Source organism: Anolis sagrei, chromosome 11 (assembly GCF_037176765.1).
Source record: "Anolis sagrei isolate rAnoSag1 chromosome 11, rAnoSag1.mat, whole genome shotgun sequence".
NCBI lineage: Eukaryota > Metazoa > Chordata > Lepidosauria > Squamata > Dactyloidae > Anolis > Anolis sagrei.
This window is the reverse complement of record NC_090031.1, coordinates 21,047,568-21,063,402: the sequence shown is the minus strand read 5'-3', so window position 1 is coordinate 21,063,402 and position 15,835 is coordinate 21,047,568. Positions and strand designations below refer to the sequence as shown.

The window sequence follows — 15,835 nt, the reverse complement described above, 5'->3', positions numbered from 1 at the left end:
CCAGAAATCCAACATACCACCAGCCACACCCAGCACTTTTTAACTTGTACCCATCACTGGCTCGACCCTGGTTTTATTGTGTAATGGTGTAATGTTTGTTATTGCTTATGTTTTTAATTTGCTTTGAATTGTATTGTTATTGTTTTGTTGTTGTTGTGTTGAGGCCTTGGCCTTTGTAAGCCGCATCAAATCCCTTGGGAGATGCTAGCGGGGTACAAATAAAGTTTAATAATAATAAAAATAATAATTACTCACCCAACGACACACAATACTCACATCAACACAAATCACCATAAACGGCTTGCATTCTCTGATGAATCTCCTTTGGGGTGACACCTTCTGCTGTCAAGAATTCAATGACTGCACGTTGCTTAAGTTGCATTGACCAACCATCTGCGCAGGGTTCCATACTTCACACTTTAACAACACAACCGTTCAATGCTAAGGCTTCCCACCAAAATGGAACTGTAGAGGAGAGTCTACTGAACACGCCAGTACTGCCGCATACCAGTACTGCCATCTGTTGAGGAGTTACGAAGGTGGAGGCATTGCTTTTCATTCAACCCTCATATAAACATTTGAAAGGCTGTGCCACCTCCTCCTCTTCCATAGGTTTCCTGTACTTAGTGTGAACTAATTTCTTGACCATTGGTCTGTGACTGTGGAAACAAGGATCTGAACCCCACTCAACCTTGCACAAGTTACATACTCTCAGCCTCAAGGGAAAGGCAGTGGAAACTCCTCTCAAACAATTTTGCCAAGTAAACCCTATGAGAGCGTCAACAGAGGATGGCCATAAGTCAGTAGAGACTTGACATATAGCAACATTAGAGGATACACTTGTTTCTTTTGGAATCTGCAGTTCAGGGAAAGTCCCAAGGAAAGGTGGAAAGCAAGCCCCAGTAAAAGGGAAATATAGACTTACCTGGTCAGCAGAAAAATTGGTTCTCTGATACTCTTAATAGCCCTGCAATATTTTTGCTGTGGCCACAGCGGCAAACTCTGGAAGCTGGATTTTTTTTGTGCATTGCAAGTGAATGTGTGCATCTGCAACATGATGTTTAGTTCTCCATTTAGAGAACAAAAACCACAAGGATGACACATTTCCTTTCTGGTGCAACTATACCGTGACGTGTAAGAGGAAGGTGGGGAGGAACCACCATTTTGCTCAAATTAGCTCTTTGGGTTGTAGGGATGCCTGAAAGCCTCTCTGCCGTAAAGTGAGGAATCGCCGTTTTCTGCCATTTCTGCATTTACTTTGAGCCCTCCCTCCTTGTTTTTGGCTTATTTTTATTTCCAAATCGATCTTGCTGGGGATCCCTTTCAGGGTTTTTAATCTGGCAGACTTTCTGACCACACGTCCCGTCATGTGCTTCAGTTTTCTGCAATATTCAGGCTGCCATATAAATGTTTCTGGCTTTATTGCTGTTGAATTTGAAATCACCTTATTGAGGCACAGTTGTGATGCCTCTTTTAAGAAGGCAAACCCTGTGGCACCTCCCGAGGCCCAGCTCCCAATGAGGTGCCTGGAGGCGGAGGAGATAGAGATACAACAGTCTTTATTTGCAAATAAACATTTTGTGGTTGACAGCATGAAAGTGAAGTCCCACACAAGACGCACCTCGGTTGCGGCTTTTGTAGGTTCTGCAAGCTCAAAGCAACCCAGTGATTCCGGCCATAAAACCTTTCGACAACACATTTGTAGTATTTGTAGTATTGTCTATATACTCCATTGTAATCATTTGTGAAAATTGCTGGAAGAAACATTAACAACCTCAGATATGCAGATGACACCACTCTGATGGCCGAAAGCGAGGAGGAGCTGAGGAGCCTTCTAATCAAGGTGAAAGAAGAAAGCGCAAAAGCCGGGTTGCAGCTAAACGTCAAAAAAACTAAGATTATGGCAACAAGAATGATTGACAACTGGAAAATAGAGGGAGAAACCGTGGAGGCCGTGACAGACTTTGTATTTCTAGGTGCAAAGATTACTGCAGATGCAGACTGTGGCCAGGAAATCAGAAGACGCTTACTTCTTGGGAGGAGAGCAATGTCCAATCTTGATAAAATAGTGAAGACCTTAGGGAAGGCTGAGCGAAGGAAGATAGATGCTTTTGAACTGTGGTGCTGGAGGAAAGTGCTGAGAGTGCCTTGGACTGCGAGAAGATCCAACCAGTCCATCCTCCAGGAAATAAAGCCCGACTGCTCACTGGAGGGAAAGATACTAGAGACAAAGTTGAAGTACTTTGGTCACATCATGAGGAGACAGGAAAGCCTAGAGAAGACAATTATGCTGGGGAAAGTGGAAGGCAAAAGGAAGAGGGGCCGACCAAGGGCAAGATGGATGGATGGCATCCTTGAAGTGACTGGACTGACCTTGAGGGAGCTGGGGGTGGTGACGGCCGACAGGGAGCTCTGGCGTGGTCTGGTCCATGAGGTCACGAAGAGTCGGAGACGACTGAACGAATGAACAACAACAATCATTTGTGTATTTAGGGCAATAAAACAAATAAGTTCAGAGAGTCTCAGCTGGTCCAGTGCATAGGTGTACCTGTAGACCTTTCTAAGGAATTAAATTTGGTGAATGTGCTTGGCATCATGTACCTCTATTGTGCTAAGCCTCTTAAGACTATTTCCTCCTAAAAAGCTTTTTCCCCTCTTGGAAACAACAACAAAGCTTTTAATTAAGTGCAAAACTGCTTTAAATGAGCTTATTTGGTATCCTGAAAGCATTTCTACGGCTCCCCCTTCATCTGCCGCTATTCATCTGGATGCTCTTGGACACATCCAATTAAGCAGCGGGATGCCATGTCTCAACTCTCAGCAAATGCAGCATCTGAATTATAATCCCATCAGATGGCGGGGTTTGTAATGGAAATGCCAGTGGTGGCTTAATTGGGGCAGCGCCACTCTAATAAATGACCTCGTTTCCCTCTTTTAAGTGCAGGCGTCATTTGAACACTTGGGGAAGGCAAATAAATCGGGATTTGATGAGGAATCCTTGCCGAGATACAGTTGCTGGCTTGGTTCTAATGGGGAAAAAAGTTGAAGTTGGTTTTCTAAAGCGGCTGGTTCAGGTTTAAAGCAATGAGTGCCTGGTTTCCTTCCATTTGTGGTTTATTCTCCCTGGTCTTTGAAATGAATGTGTGTAAAATTGGAAGAAACCCTAAGAGCCATCCAGTTCAACCCCATTCTGCCATGCCAGCATACACAACCCAAACACTCCTGAAAGAAATCCCATCCTGCCTCAGTCTAAAGACCTTCAGAGAAGGAGACTCCACTAGACTCCTGTAGTGAAATTGCTACTCTATGTTAAAGTTTTGGTGTATAGCTCTATGTTTACATATGGCAGATAGGGAAGAATAGGCACAGACAGGATAGCAACAGCAGGGAAAGGATTCATTTGCATATGTGAAGCCGATTGGTCATATGCAGATTAGTGTAGGCCCAGGATTTGAAAAGGCTGCTAGGCCAAAATGACAGTTGGGGAGAGCAGAGCTGAACATTCCAAAGGGGCGGAGCCAAGGTTCTGAAAGAGGCAATTAGAGTGTGGGAGTTTGACAATGACAGTTAGGAATCTGTGTGTGAAGAGGAGAGTTGGTTTTTGAGTGTCTGATAGAAATAAGCAGTTATGAAGATGTGTTAAAGACTTCTGATATAGAGAAGCAGTTAGTTAAATAGAGCTCGAGTTTGAAGGAACATAAAGAAGGCTAGTGTTGCCTTAGTTCAAAATATAATTCAGCCAAGAGTGTGTAAAGCAAGTAACATGTTTGTGAATGTGAAACATTGATAGTTTATTCAGGAAAATTAACCAAGTAAATGATACTGACTGTAAGCCTCAAGATTGCAACAAAACACAAATGTAACCACAAGCGTTGGAGCCAGAAGTTATAAATAAACTGTGTTACTTGGTTATACACAAGAGTGTTTCATTGCCTGTGATATAAAGTGCAAAGGTTTAACAGCACACAGAAAGCCCCAGCTGATTGGATCTTCTGGTGGTCCAAGGCACTCTCAGAACTTCCCTCCAACCCCACAGTTCAAAAGCATCTATCTTCCTTCACTCAGCCTTCCTTATGGTCCAGCTCTCACATCCGTAGGTGACTATGGGAAATACCATTGCTTTAACTATGCAGATCTTCATTGCTATTGTTGTTGTGACACAGCAAGAATCAGAAACTGTTTCTGACGAGTCTGACAAGGATAATGGGACTCAGGTTCACAGTTTGGTTCAAGATGTCCCTACTATAGACAGTGAAGAAGTGCAGTTTCCCACAGCAAGGCATGAGAGTGTTGATACTGAAGATAACAGCCAGGTGCAGATTGACTCCGAGAAGGAGGATAGCTCTTTGCCTGGTTCTCAGCCTGATAATGAGCAAGCAGAAGCTAACGAGCAGATTGACCTTGATGATACGGGAACTTTAGATAGGGCTGCCCGGTTAGAATTCCGTGTTTGAAGGAGTGAAAGGATAGCTAACAAGAGGGAGGCCAGAGGCCTTCATGTTTTGCAAAGGGTATTAAACAGGGGGTTTGAGACCAGATCTTTGTCAAAGCAACTTTCGCGTTTACCTAAGGAGCTTGCCTATGCTAGGCTGGATTATCTTTGTGTTCATGGTTCCAGGACTTTGTCATGTTCTCTTGGGTCTTGCTTTGCTGATGTCTATTGGATTATGCTTCAAGTGCTATGTTATCCTGATCTTTTGAAACATTACCTTTGCTTTTAAGAACTTTCTACTTTTTATTTTTAATAAACCATCAAGACTTTTGGCTGTGTGCAGTTTGATGTTCTTCAGCAAGGTGATTCTACTCTGAGGTGCAACAGTGTGATGTCCCTAATCTTCACTATTTTCTTGAGATTGGTCATTGCTCTCCTCCCAAGAAGGAAACGTCTTCTGATTTCCTGGCTGCAGTCTGCATCTGTAGTAATCTTTGCACCGAGAAATATAAAGTCTGTCACTGCCTCCACGTTTTCTCCCTCTATTTCCCAGTTATCAATCATTCTTGTCGCTATAATTTTGGGTTTTTTGACGTTTAGCTGCAACCAAGCTTTTGCCCTTTTTTTTTCACCTTGGTTAGAAGGCTCCTCAGCTCCTCCTCGCTTTCGGCCATCAGAGTGGTATCATCTGCATATCTAAGGTTGTTAATGTTTCCTTCAGCGATTTTCACCCCAGCCTTGCATTTGTCAAGCCCTGCACATCGCATGATGTGTTCTGCATACAAGTTCAATATGTTGGGTGAGAGTATACAACCCTGCCATACGCCTTTCCCAATCTTGAACCAGTCTGTTGTTCCATGGTCGCTTCTTACTGTTGCTACTTGGTCCTTATAGAGATTCCTCAGGAGAGAAACAAGGTGATTTGATATGCCCATACCACCAAGAACTTGCCACAATTTATTATGATCCACACAGTCATCATGGAAATAGTGGTAGCTTAACCCCTGGCTTTAAAAGCAGTTCTCTTTAGATGTGTTGGACTATAGCTTCCCCAATTGTCCTATCTTTATGTGGGTGATGTAGATCAGTATATCTAGAGGGCAAAGAACAACAGACGAGCCCATTGCAGTATACTAATCACGACTGCGCCTACATTGGCCAGCGGCATTGGAGCGGAGCTAATTTCTCTGCAGATTTCTGATAGTGGCATTGGCCTTCTTGTTTTTATGCTGTGCAGGAAGCTGATCTGGCTGAGGTGTTTTTAACATCTATTTCCCTTGGTATTTATTCTGTGCCAGCGCTGGGTGGAATTCTAGGCCTCCCCAAGGGCTCTTTCAGTGTGAAAGACTCACATGCGGTGAAAGATATAGTAAAGGGTAGGCAACAGAGAAGCTGATGGGGTCCAGACTCCTCTCACAGGCAATGGTACAACTAAAATCTAACCAAACTACCTCCCAGCTGGGGCAACGAAAAGCAAGTGTGCATTAATGACTCATTTTCCCTCAAAGCTTTAAGAACTTTGCAAGCAGGTTTAGCAGCAGAGGAAAATTCTCAAAGTCACAAATATAGATGTCACCCATTGCACGCTTGTTAATATGTGTCTTTGATGTCAGCAAGGTCTCCAAAAACCACTTGCCTATTGGTAGAGGCCCAAACTCACTCTCTGTTCCTCTTCTAGGTTCAAGACTGGCCAGATCAACGGGGACCTGCTGATATACCACGTCCTGCTAACCCTGAAGCCATACTACGCTAAGCCATACGAGATTGTGGTGGACCTCACGCACGCCGGCCCCAGCAATCGTTTCAAGACGGACTTCCTCTCCAAGTGGTTTGTCGTCTTCCCGGGGTTTGCTTACGAAAATGTCTCGGCCGTGTACATCTACAACTGCAACTCCTGGGTGAGGGAGTACACCAAGTACCACGAGCGGCTCCTGACGGGCCTCAAGGGCAGCAAGCGGCTCATCTTCATCGACTCGCCTGGAAAGCTGGCAGAGCACATTGAGCACGAGCAGCAGAAGCTCCCAGCGGCCACCTTGGCCTTGGAAGAAGACCTGAAGGTTTTCCACAATGCCCTCAAGCTGGCCCACAAGGACACCAAAGTCTCTATTAAAGTACGTTGCGCTTAATAATCTGGTCTGTGCCTTAGAGAAAGTGGACCATATTTATTTATTTATTTGACAGGCAGCATTCTTTCTCTCCTTCAACTTAGATAGCAGGATATAAAACCAATTAAAGAGGCAGACACTAATATTAGACATGAAAGCTGATATTGCAAAGTATAGTCTCAATTCAAAAATATGATGTCTTAACAACTGTAGTTCTCAGGCTGTTTATTTTTCTGTGAAAGCCTAATAAGGATGTGTGTGTGTTTATAGATTTTTTCCCCCCCTGAAATGACTGATGTTGTCAGAGAAGGAAGAAATGAGGTCCTTGCTAATTTGCTGAGCAACATTCTCTTCATTTAAAATATTATCCTAGCTTGAGTACTCGGTGTTGCCCGGGTTATTTTTACAAAGTCAATTTTTTAATTGTACAAAATGCATAAGGTTGTGTGTGAACTACAACTCCCATCATGCCAGATTAACCCCGGGAAACTCCATCAGTACACACACCTAGATAAACTAAATGCCTTCCTGCAGGTTGGTTCTACAGCTGTCCAGGTGACTTCCGCAGAGCGCACAAGAGTGTTGGGACAGACGGTGTTCCTGAACGACATTTACTACGCCTCGGAAATTGAAGAGATTTGCCTTGTTGACGAAAACCAGTTCACCTTAACCATTGCCAACCAAGGCACGCCTCTCACCTTCATGCACCAGGAGTGCGAAGCCATTGTTCAGTCCATCATCCACATACGAACCCGGTGGGAACTGTCCCAGCCCGACTCCATCCCTCAGCATACGAAAATCCGCCCCAAGGATGTGCCTGGAACCCTGCTCAACATCGCGTTGCTCAACCTGGGGAGCTCCGACCCGAGCCTACGGTACGAACCCCTTTATTTCAGCTGAGACTTTCAGGCACTCATTTCCTTTAGGGAATTCTCAATTCTCTCCTGGTTTGAAATAGACTGGCTTCATTTCAGGATGTGTGCATTTATACATTTTAGCAATGATAGTCAACAACCATGGATTTCTCCATCCGAAATCTTTGCCTTATTATGTGAAACCCAGTATAACACGGAACCATGTGCTGTTGAGCACATTGAACCATTTTTAGCACTATATGTTTAGGAAGCATCTTCCACTCAACTTCTTAGTTGTTATAATAATATTTGTGTGTGTGTGTGTGTGTGTGTGTGTCAGGAGCAACTTGAGAAACTGCAAGTCGCTTCTGGTGTGAAAGAATTGGCCGTCTGCAAGGACTTTGCCCAGGGGATGCCCGGATGTTTGATGTTTTACCATCCTTGTGGGAGGCTTCTCTCATGTCCCTGAATGGGGAGCTGGAGCTGACAGAGGGAGCTCAATGTGCTCTCCCCAGATTGGAACCGCTGATCTGTCGGTCAGCATTCCTGCCGAAACAAGGGTTTAACCCGTTGCGCCACCAGAGGCTCCTAACAATGTACTATACTTTATTTGTATTCCACTCTATCTCCCCGAGAGGACTCAGAGCGGATTACAGAATGCATATATGGCAAGCATTTAATGCCGTTATACAGTTAACAACAAAGACAGACAGTACACAAACAAAGGCGAAGGCTTCCCCCTTTTCATAAGACATAAGACAGTCCAAGTACTCATGCTGGTCACATGACCAGGGCGTGGCAATGTAGGCTCCTTGACATGGAAAGGGAAAACATCACCTTCCCCAGAGCCAGAAATGAACACTGCCTCCAAAGCCAGAAATGAAAGGAGAAGCCTTTGCCTTTGTTTGTGTTTGTGTTTGTGTGTCTCATTGCATTGTAACAAGGCATTGAATGTTGGCCAGTATCTGTTTACACTGTAATCCGCTCTGAGTCCCCATGGGAAGAAGGACAGAATATAAATAAAGTATTATTATTATTATTATTATTATTATTATTATTATTAATCTCTGGCATCTGGAAGCTGTGCAACTCCGCCCATGGAAAGGTGCTCTTGTTCTGTTTACACTGTTTACATTGTAATCTGTTTACACTGTAATCCGCTCCGAGTCCCCATGGGAAAAAGGATGGAATATAAATAAAGTATTATTATTATTATTATTATTATTATTATTATTATTAATCTCTGGCATCTCTGGAAGCTGTGCAACTCCGGCCATGGAAAGGTGCTCTTGTTCCATTTTCCATGCCGAGGAGCCTGTTGTCTGAGGATACCTTCTTGATCGAATTGCTGGCATGTCTTCATGGGCGCCTTTTACCTCCCTGCCAAAGCAGTACCTATAGATCTACTCACATTATTGTTTTTGAACTGCTAGGTAGGCCAAAGCTAGGGCTGATGGCAGGAGCTCACCCTGAGCCATGTCTTTGAACTGCAAACCTTCCAGTTGGCAAGGTTTACTGCAGCTGGTGGTTTAACCCGCTGTGCTATTGTGGCCCCACTTATTTTTATTTATTATTTATTTATTTACGAAATTTATATGCCACCCTTCTCACCCCGAAGGGAACTCAGAGTGGCTACAAGTAAAAAGTAAATACAATATATTATATTACCATAGCACAATATCAGTATTATATATTACACTAGCTGTCCCCTGCCACGCGTTGCTGAGGCACAGCCTGGTGATTTGGAACATACAGTAATGAGAAATTGTTGGTTACTAATATATGTAATTTCTTTATGGTTGTGGGTAAACAGTGTTTCTTGCTGTTTCTTTGTCAGGGTTGATGTGGAGATTGTCTGGTTTGCCTACTCTGGAACATGCAACATATTATTGTCCTTCTTTAGGGGTCCCTTTCAAATCTAGGATACTATATCTGTGTGTGAGAGAGAATCATATATATTTATCTCTATCTATGGCTGGATGGCTCTTTGTCTGGAGGGCTTTATGTTTCCTTGCTCTGGTGAAGGGAGTTGGACTGGATGGCCTTAAGGCAGCATTTCTCAACCTGGGGTTTGGGACCCCGGGGGGGGGGGTTGTGAGGGGGTGTCAGAAGGGTCACCAAAGACCACCAGAAAACACAGTATTTTCTGTTGGTCATGAGGGTTCTCTGTGTTAAGTTTGGCCCAATTTCATCAAAATGCTCCTTGATTGTAGGTGAACTACAAATCCCAGTAAGTACAACTCCCAAATGTCAAGGTCTATTTCCCCAAAACTCCATCTGTGTTTATATTTGAGTATTCATGCCAAGTTTGGTCCAGATCCATCATTGTTTGAGTCCACAGTGCTCTCTAGATATAGGTGAACTACAACTCCCACACTTAAGGTCAATGCCCACCAAACCCTTCTAGTGTTTTCTGTTGGTCAGGGGAGTCCTGTGTGCCAAGTTTGGTTCAATTCCATCGTTGGTGGAGTTCAGAATGCTCTTTGATTGTAGGTGAACTATAAATCCCAGCAACTACAACTCCCAGCAACTACAACGTATGACAAAATCATAATTTTTTTGAGTGATGGTCATTCCTTGTGTTGTGAGACGTTTTGTTGCCAAATTTGGTGTGATTTCGTTCATTGGTTCTTTTGTTTTTAAGGTACTCATTATGCATAGAGCATTTTTATATATATAGAAGATTGTACTATAACATTATACTGTAATATTATTAGTAGTATTACATTTACTATAAAGTATATAATTATAATATCATATTATTAGTACTAGTATTATATTGTATTACATTATAATATTATCAATATTATATTATATTATATTATAGTATAGTATATTATCGTATATTATCGTATATTATAGTATATTATAGTATATTATATTATAAGCACAGTGCAGGAGGCAAGATGGAACTGCCTTCACGGCCCCTTACGTCACAGTAGATTACATTATTCAATGTTTAGGCTGTTCTCATTTACTTTTAGAGCTGATCCTTTTAACTATGGATTTAATAGACATGCATGCATGCTTAAATAGATATATGAGACTAATGACATTGGATTTAAAAGATTTCATTTGTCCAGTCTTTCAAAATTCCTTTGGGTGGGGACGTTGAACAAGGGAGCTCTGTACTAATCCATCTGAAAGTGAAAGAAAAGACAAGTCACCTGCCTTCCCATTGCATTAAGAAATAGTTCACTTATTAAATCCAGCTTTTGTGGATCCTGTTTTTAAAAATGCATCCCTTCTTCTCTGTTGCAGGTCTGCGGCCTATAATCTTCTATGTGCCTTAACCTGTACCTTTAACTTAAAGATTGAAGGCCAGTTACTGGAAACTTCGGGTCTGTGCATCCCTGCCAACAACACCCTTTTTATTGTCTCCATCAGTAAGACGCTGGCAGCTAATGAGCCCCACCTCACTCTAGAATTTTTGGAAGAATGCATTTCCGGATTTAGCAAGTCCAGTAAGTCAAGATACTTCATTTCTGCTTTGGCTTGAATGGTCGAAAGGTTTGGATTCTGCTGACAAACAGAAGCAGAAACAGTGTTATTACAGTATTATTGCTGCAATTCTTTCTCCTTCCTGTGGAAGATGTCTTCATTAGCAGTGCAATCTCTATGGGTGCCATTCCCAGACATAACAGCCAAATCTGGTTGCTACTTAGCAGGCGTAGCAGAGGGTTCTTGTGTCAGGCACGTCATGATGCAAACTGATCCGTGAGGGCTGAGCGAAGATTATTACATTTGAGTAATCAACCGTATCACCTTGGTTTCTGGCTGTCAGGGAAACGACTGTCTTGCCAAAAGAAAAAGAATATTATTTATTTATTTACGACATTTAGATGCCGCCCTTCTCACCCCAAAGGGGACTCAGAGCGGCTTACAAGATATATTATATATATATATATATATATACACACACACATACACACACTAGCTGTACCCGCCACGCATTGCTATGGCCAACCTTCCCTCCCTCTTTCTCTCCTTCCTTCCCTCTTTCCTTCCTTTCCTCTTTTTCTTTCCCTATCTCTCATCTTTCTTCCATCTCTACCTGTTTCTCTCCTCCCTTTCTTTGCTCTTTGGTTACATCCTTCCTTCCTTCCTTCCTTCCTTCCTTCCTTCCCTATCATTTGTTCCTTCTCTCCTTCCTTCCCTCTCTTTTTCCTTTCACCTTTTTATTTCCTTCTCTCCTTCCTTACTTCTATATCTTTCTTTCTTTCCTTCTTTCCCTCCCTGCTTCTCTCCTTCCTTCCTTCCCTTTTTACCTCCTTCTCTCGTTACTTCTTGATTGTCCCTTCCATTTAATATTGTATTTACATCTTAGAAAGAAGGAAGGAAGGAGGGACAGGAAGGAAGGAAAAGAAAGAAGGAGGAACAGGAAGGGAGGGAGGAAGGAAGGAGAAAAGAGGGAGGGAAAGAAAGGAGGGAGATGAAGAAAGGAGGGAGGGAAGGAAATGAAGAAAGGGAAAGAAGGAGGAAAGGGAGGGAGGGAGGAAAAGAAAGGAAGGAAGGAAGAAGGAAGGAGGAACAGGAAGGAAGGAAAAAGGAAGGGAGGGAGGGAGGGAAAGAAGGGAAGGTAGGAAAAAAGAAGGAAGGACAGGAAGGGAGGGAGGAAGGAGAAGGAAGGAAGGTGGAAGGAAGGAGGGAAAGAAAGGAGGGGGATGAAGAAAGGAGGGAGGGAAGGAAATGAAGGGGAAATGAGTCGCCTTCGGGCTTGAGATACAGCGGTATATAAGCAAAGTAAATAAATATAAGCAAAGAAGGAAGGAGGGACAGGAAAGAAGGAAAAAGGGAGGGAGGGAAAGAAGGAAAGGAAGGAAAAAATAGAAGGAGGGACAGGAAGGGAGGGAGGAAGAGAAGGAGAAGGAAGGAAGGAGGAAGGAAAGAAGGGGATGAAGAAAGGAGGGAGGGAAGGAAATGAAGGGGAAGGAAATGAAGAAAGGGAAAGAAGGAGGAAAGGGAGGGAGGAAAAGAAGTAAAGGAAAAAGGAAGGAGGGACAGGAAGGAAGGGAAGGAGGGAAAGAAGGAAAGGAAGGAGAAGGAAAGAAGAAAAGGAAAGAAAGGAAAGGGAGGAAAGAAGGGAGAGAAGGAAGGTCCTTCATTCAAGCACCATGGACCTTCCTCGCCGCCTCCTCCTCCCCCTTCCCCCCTCCTCCTCCTTCTCCCCTTCCTTGCGTGGAGCACTCCGTTGCTGCTGCTGGCACTTTCCAACAGGGAAAGGAGGAGGAAACTCCTCTCCTGACACAGGAGGGGAAGAGAAGGGACTGCATGTGGCAAGCCTCCACCTCCACTCCACTCGCTTGTGTGTGTGTGTGTGTGTGGCCGTGCATGTGCGCCTGGCTTTAACGGCCGGCTGTTTCCCCGCGAGGAGGAGGAGGGGGCGTGGCCATGGGTCTCGGTAGACATGCAGTTTCTCCTTTGTGGACATGCAGTTAAGAAGTCCTTTCTGCTTTTTGTTTTCGTTGTTTTTTTGAGTAGAGAACATACATTGGGTTGTTAGGGACATAGTGTCCAAATTTGGTGTCAATTGCCCCAGTGGTTTCTGAGTTCTGTGAATAGCACAAACGAACATTACATTTTTATTTATATAGATATTATTAACATAATAATAATAATAATAATAATAATAATAATAATAACACCGCCACCATCTCCCCAAAGGGGACTCGGAGAGGCTTACAAGATATATATACATACAATATATTATATTATTAACATAATAATAATAATAATAATAATAATCTTTATTTATACCCTGCCACCATCTCCCCAAAGGGGACTCGGAGCAGCATACATGAGGCCAAGCCCAGAGATACATTACAGCAACATGAAATATAAACAACAAAATAACATCACAATAAAATAAATAAACCAATCAAGTAAAACTTCAAATATTCAGGCATTCCCTGGGCAATGTCCTTGCAGATGGCCAATTCTCTCACATCAGAATCTACTTGCAGTTTCTGAAGTCACTCCTGATATACAAAAAATCATCATCATCATCATCATCATCATCATCATCTACCACTTTTTTTCTCTTAAAGGGATTCAAAGTGATAAACAGTGGTAAAAGCATCCCCATCTTTTCCCCAGTGATTATTAGACTTCTTTGATGAGCATATCGAAGCTGTTTCTTTCAAAAGCTCTTTGCGGAGCAGCCCTTATAACATAATAATAGAATTATATTAGCAGCTGTGACGGTATACATAGAAAAGGGAAGCTTGTATAATGCAGGCTCTCATGTGGGTGCTGTGCACACTTTGATGGGCACGCGGAGTCAGCCTTCTTGCAAAATCTCTTTGCAAAGACAGCTTTCAAACACAGGAATGGAATCTATTGGCAGCTCTGACAGGTAGCAAACGTGTACAAGGAAGGCCAAGGTAATGCAAGCTCTCATATGAACATTGTCGAGCTCTGTGCCCAGGAAAAACTTCTTCTCCTTCCGTCCTTCCTTCCTTCCTTTCCTCCCAGACGAAAGAGTTTCCCAAGCTCTCCCTGACAAAGGCAGGGGCATCCACTGATATACCAAAGAGCCTTATTTGTGATTTGTTTGCATGTCTTTGTATTTAAAACCATTACCCTCTGTTTGATCTGGCTCCACGTTCATTCAAAGGGCCCATATTTTCCTGTTCGCTTCCTTCTTTGTTCTGTTTGGAAAGCCCCTTCTGTTTTAAAGGTGACTTGGATTGCAGTATTCCAGGAAACTCCGATCCATGTTGTCTTTTGGCATCCAGAACTATTTACTGTTCTGATTTGGCTCTTTGATTTGATTAGTTCTTTCAAGATTAGCTTTTTGTCGGTGCTTCGGCTTGGTTTGAGAATGATAACCTTGCATATTTTGTATAGACATCAGGTTCTCTCGCAAAGCGAAGCCTTATTTCCCAAACTTCACTTCCTGATTGTTCTTACGCCATTATTTCTATTTTTGTTTCAGGCATTGAGTTGAAACACCTCTGTTTGGAATACATGACTCCCTGGTTGTCAAATCTGGTCCGCTTCTGTAAACACAATGATGATGCCAAACGCCAGCGGGTCACCGCTATCCTTGATAAGCTTATCACGATGACGATAAATGAGAAGCAGATGTACCCTTCCATCCAAGCTAAAATATGGGGGAGCTTGGGACAGGTACTACCTTTTTCAGTTAATATTCTGGTGGGGGGGTGGGGTCGGGGCGGGGGAGGGGGGCATGGGGGCGTGGCATGAACATGAGGGGCGTGGCCGGGGGAAGAAGAAGGAGAGGGAGGAGGTAAAGTTGGGGTATGGGCGTTTAGGGGCGGGGCGGGGGAGGGTGGGGGCGGGGCGTGATCGTGGGGGGTGTTGCCGGGGAAGAAGAAGGAGGGTGCGTTGGAAAGAGGGCGTATGGGAAGGTAGGGGCGGGGCGACGGAGGATGGGGGCGTGGCTTGCGCAGAGGGTGCGTTGGCCGGCCAGCCATGTGCACGCGCCGGGGACTTGCGGCAGGGCCCCTTTGCGCATGCTCAGTTGTTTTGTCTAATTGTGAGTGTGTTTTAATGTTGTTTAGAATTTTGAATCGATTTGTGAATACCTTGTGGGTTGAGGTATGTGCATGGTAAATTTGGTAACTTTTCGTCGGGGGGTTTTCGCGTTTTGCTGTCCCGTTGAACGCCCTTTCTCTTTTTATATATATAGATTAGTAATATTACATGTAATATAAATATATAATTATAATATCATATTATTAATATTATTATTGTATTACATTGTAACATTATAAATATTATATGTATATACAATATATTATATTACATTATATTATATCTCTTGTTTCTGTGGGTGATTTGTGAAGAGCCCCTGTCAAGATTCAGTTGCAGTCTTTGTGTTCATTAATCTGAACATTTTCTTCCCTTTTCCAACAGATTACTGATCTGCTTGATGTGGTGCTGGACAGTTTCATCAAAACCAGCGCCACAGGAGGCTTGGGCTCCATCAAAGCAGAAGTCATGGCCGACACAGCTGTAGCCTTGGCTTCTGGGAACGTGAAACTAGTTTCTAGCAAAGTAAGTAGTTCAGTTTAAAGCCTGTCCATACAAAGTCTGCCCAATTAATATTCTTTTAGTTTTTATCATAGGCTGGCCACATACCTAAACAGACATAATTCCTAAGGAAAGGCCATCTTGTCATCTTTCTCTGCCTTCATATCTGGCTAGAACAGTGGTTTAAATACTGGGCGATTCCTATAGTGATAGCACAGCATTGCTGCTTGTGCACTATTCAGTTTATATTGATGGGTTTTGGCACGAAAGGAAATAATCACAAGACGATCCCTCTTGGATCTGACCAGAGCTCAGCCTGTTCTTTTGCAGCCAGCCATGTTCATGAGCATGATGTAAAATCAGTGTTCTTGCCAAGCTATTATGTACATGAGCTCTGGTTAGAGAGTGACCTCAAGGATGCATACGTATGTATATGATAAACCAGG

At 43.3% G+C, this 15,835-nt stretch overlaps 1 protein-coding gene across 2 annotated transcripts in view; it reads left to right on the top strand.

The window, feature by feature from the left end:
- Positions 1–15,835, top strand: part of NF1 (neurofibromin 1) — a 252,287-nt gene that overhangs the window by 192,427 nt on the left and 44,025 nt on the right. For both annotated transcript variants that reach the window (XM_060757064.2, XM_060757062.2), the window contains 5 exons: positions 6,111–6,543; positions 7,072–7,412; positions 10,653–10,855; positions 14,329–14,522; positions 15,273–15,413. In XM_060757064.2, coding sequence (XP_060613047.2) covers positions 6,111–6,543; positions 7,072–7,412; positions 10,653–10,855; positions 14,329–14,522; positions 15,273–15,413 — 1,312 coding nt within the window. The remainder of the gene's footprint in view (positions 1–6,110; positions 6,544–7,071; positions 7,413–10,652; positions 10,856–14,328; positions 14,523–15,272; positions 15,414–15,835) is intronic.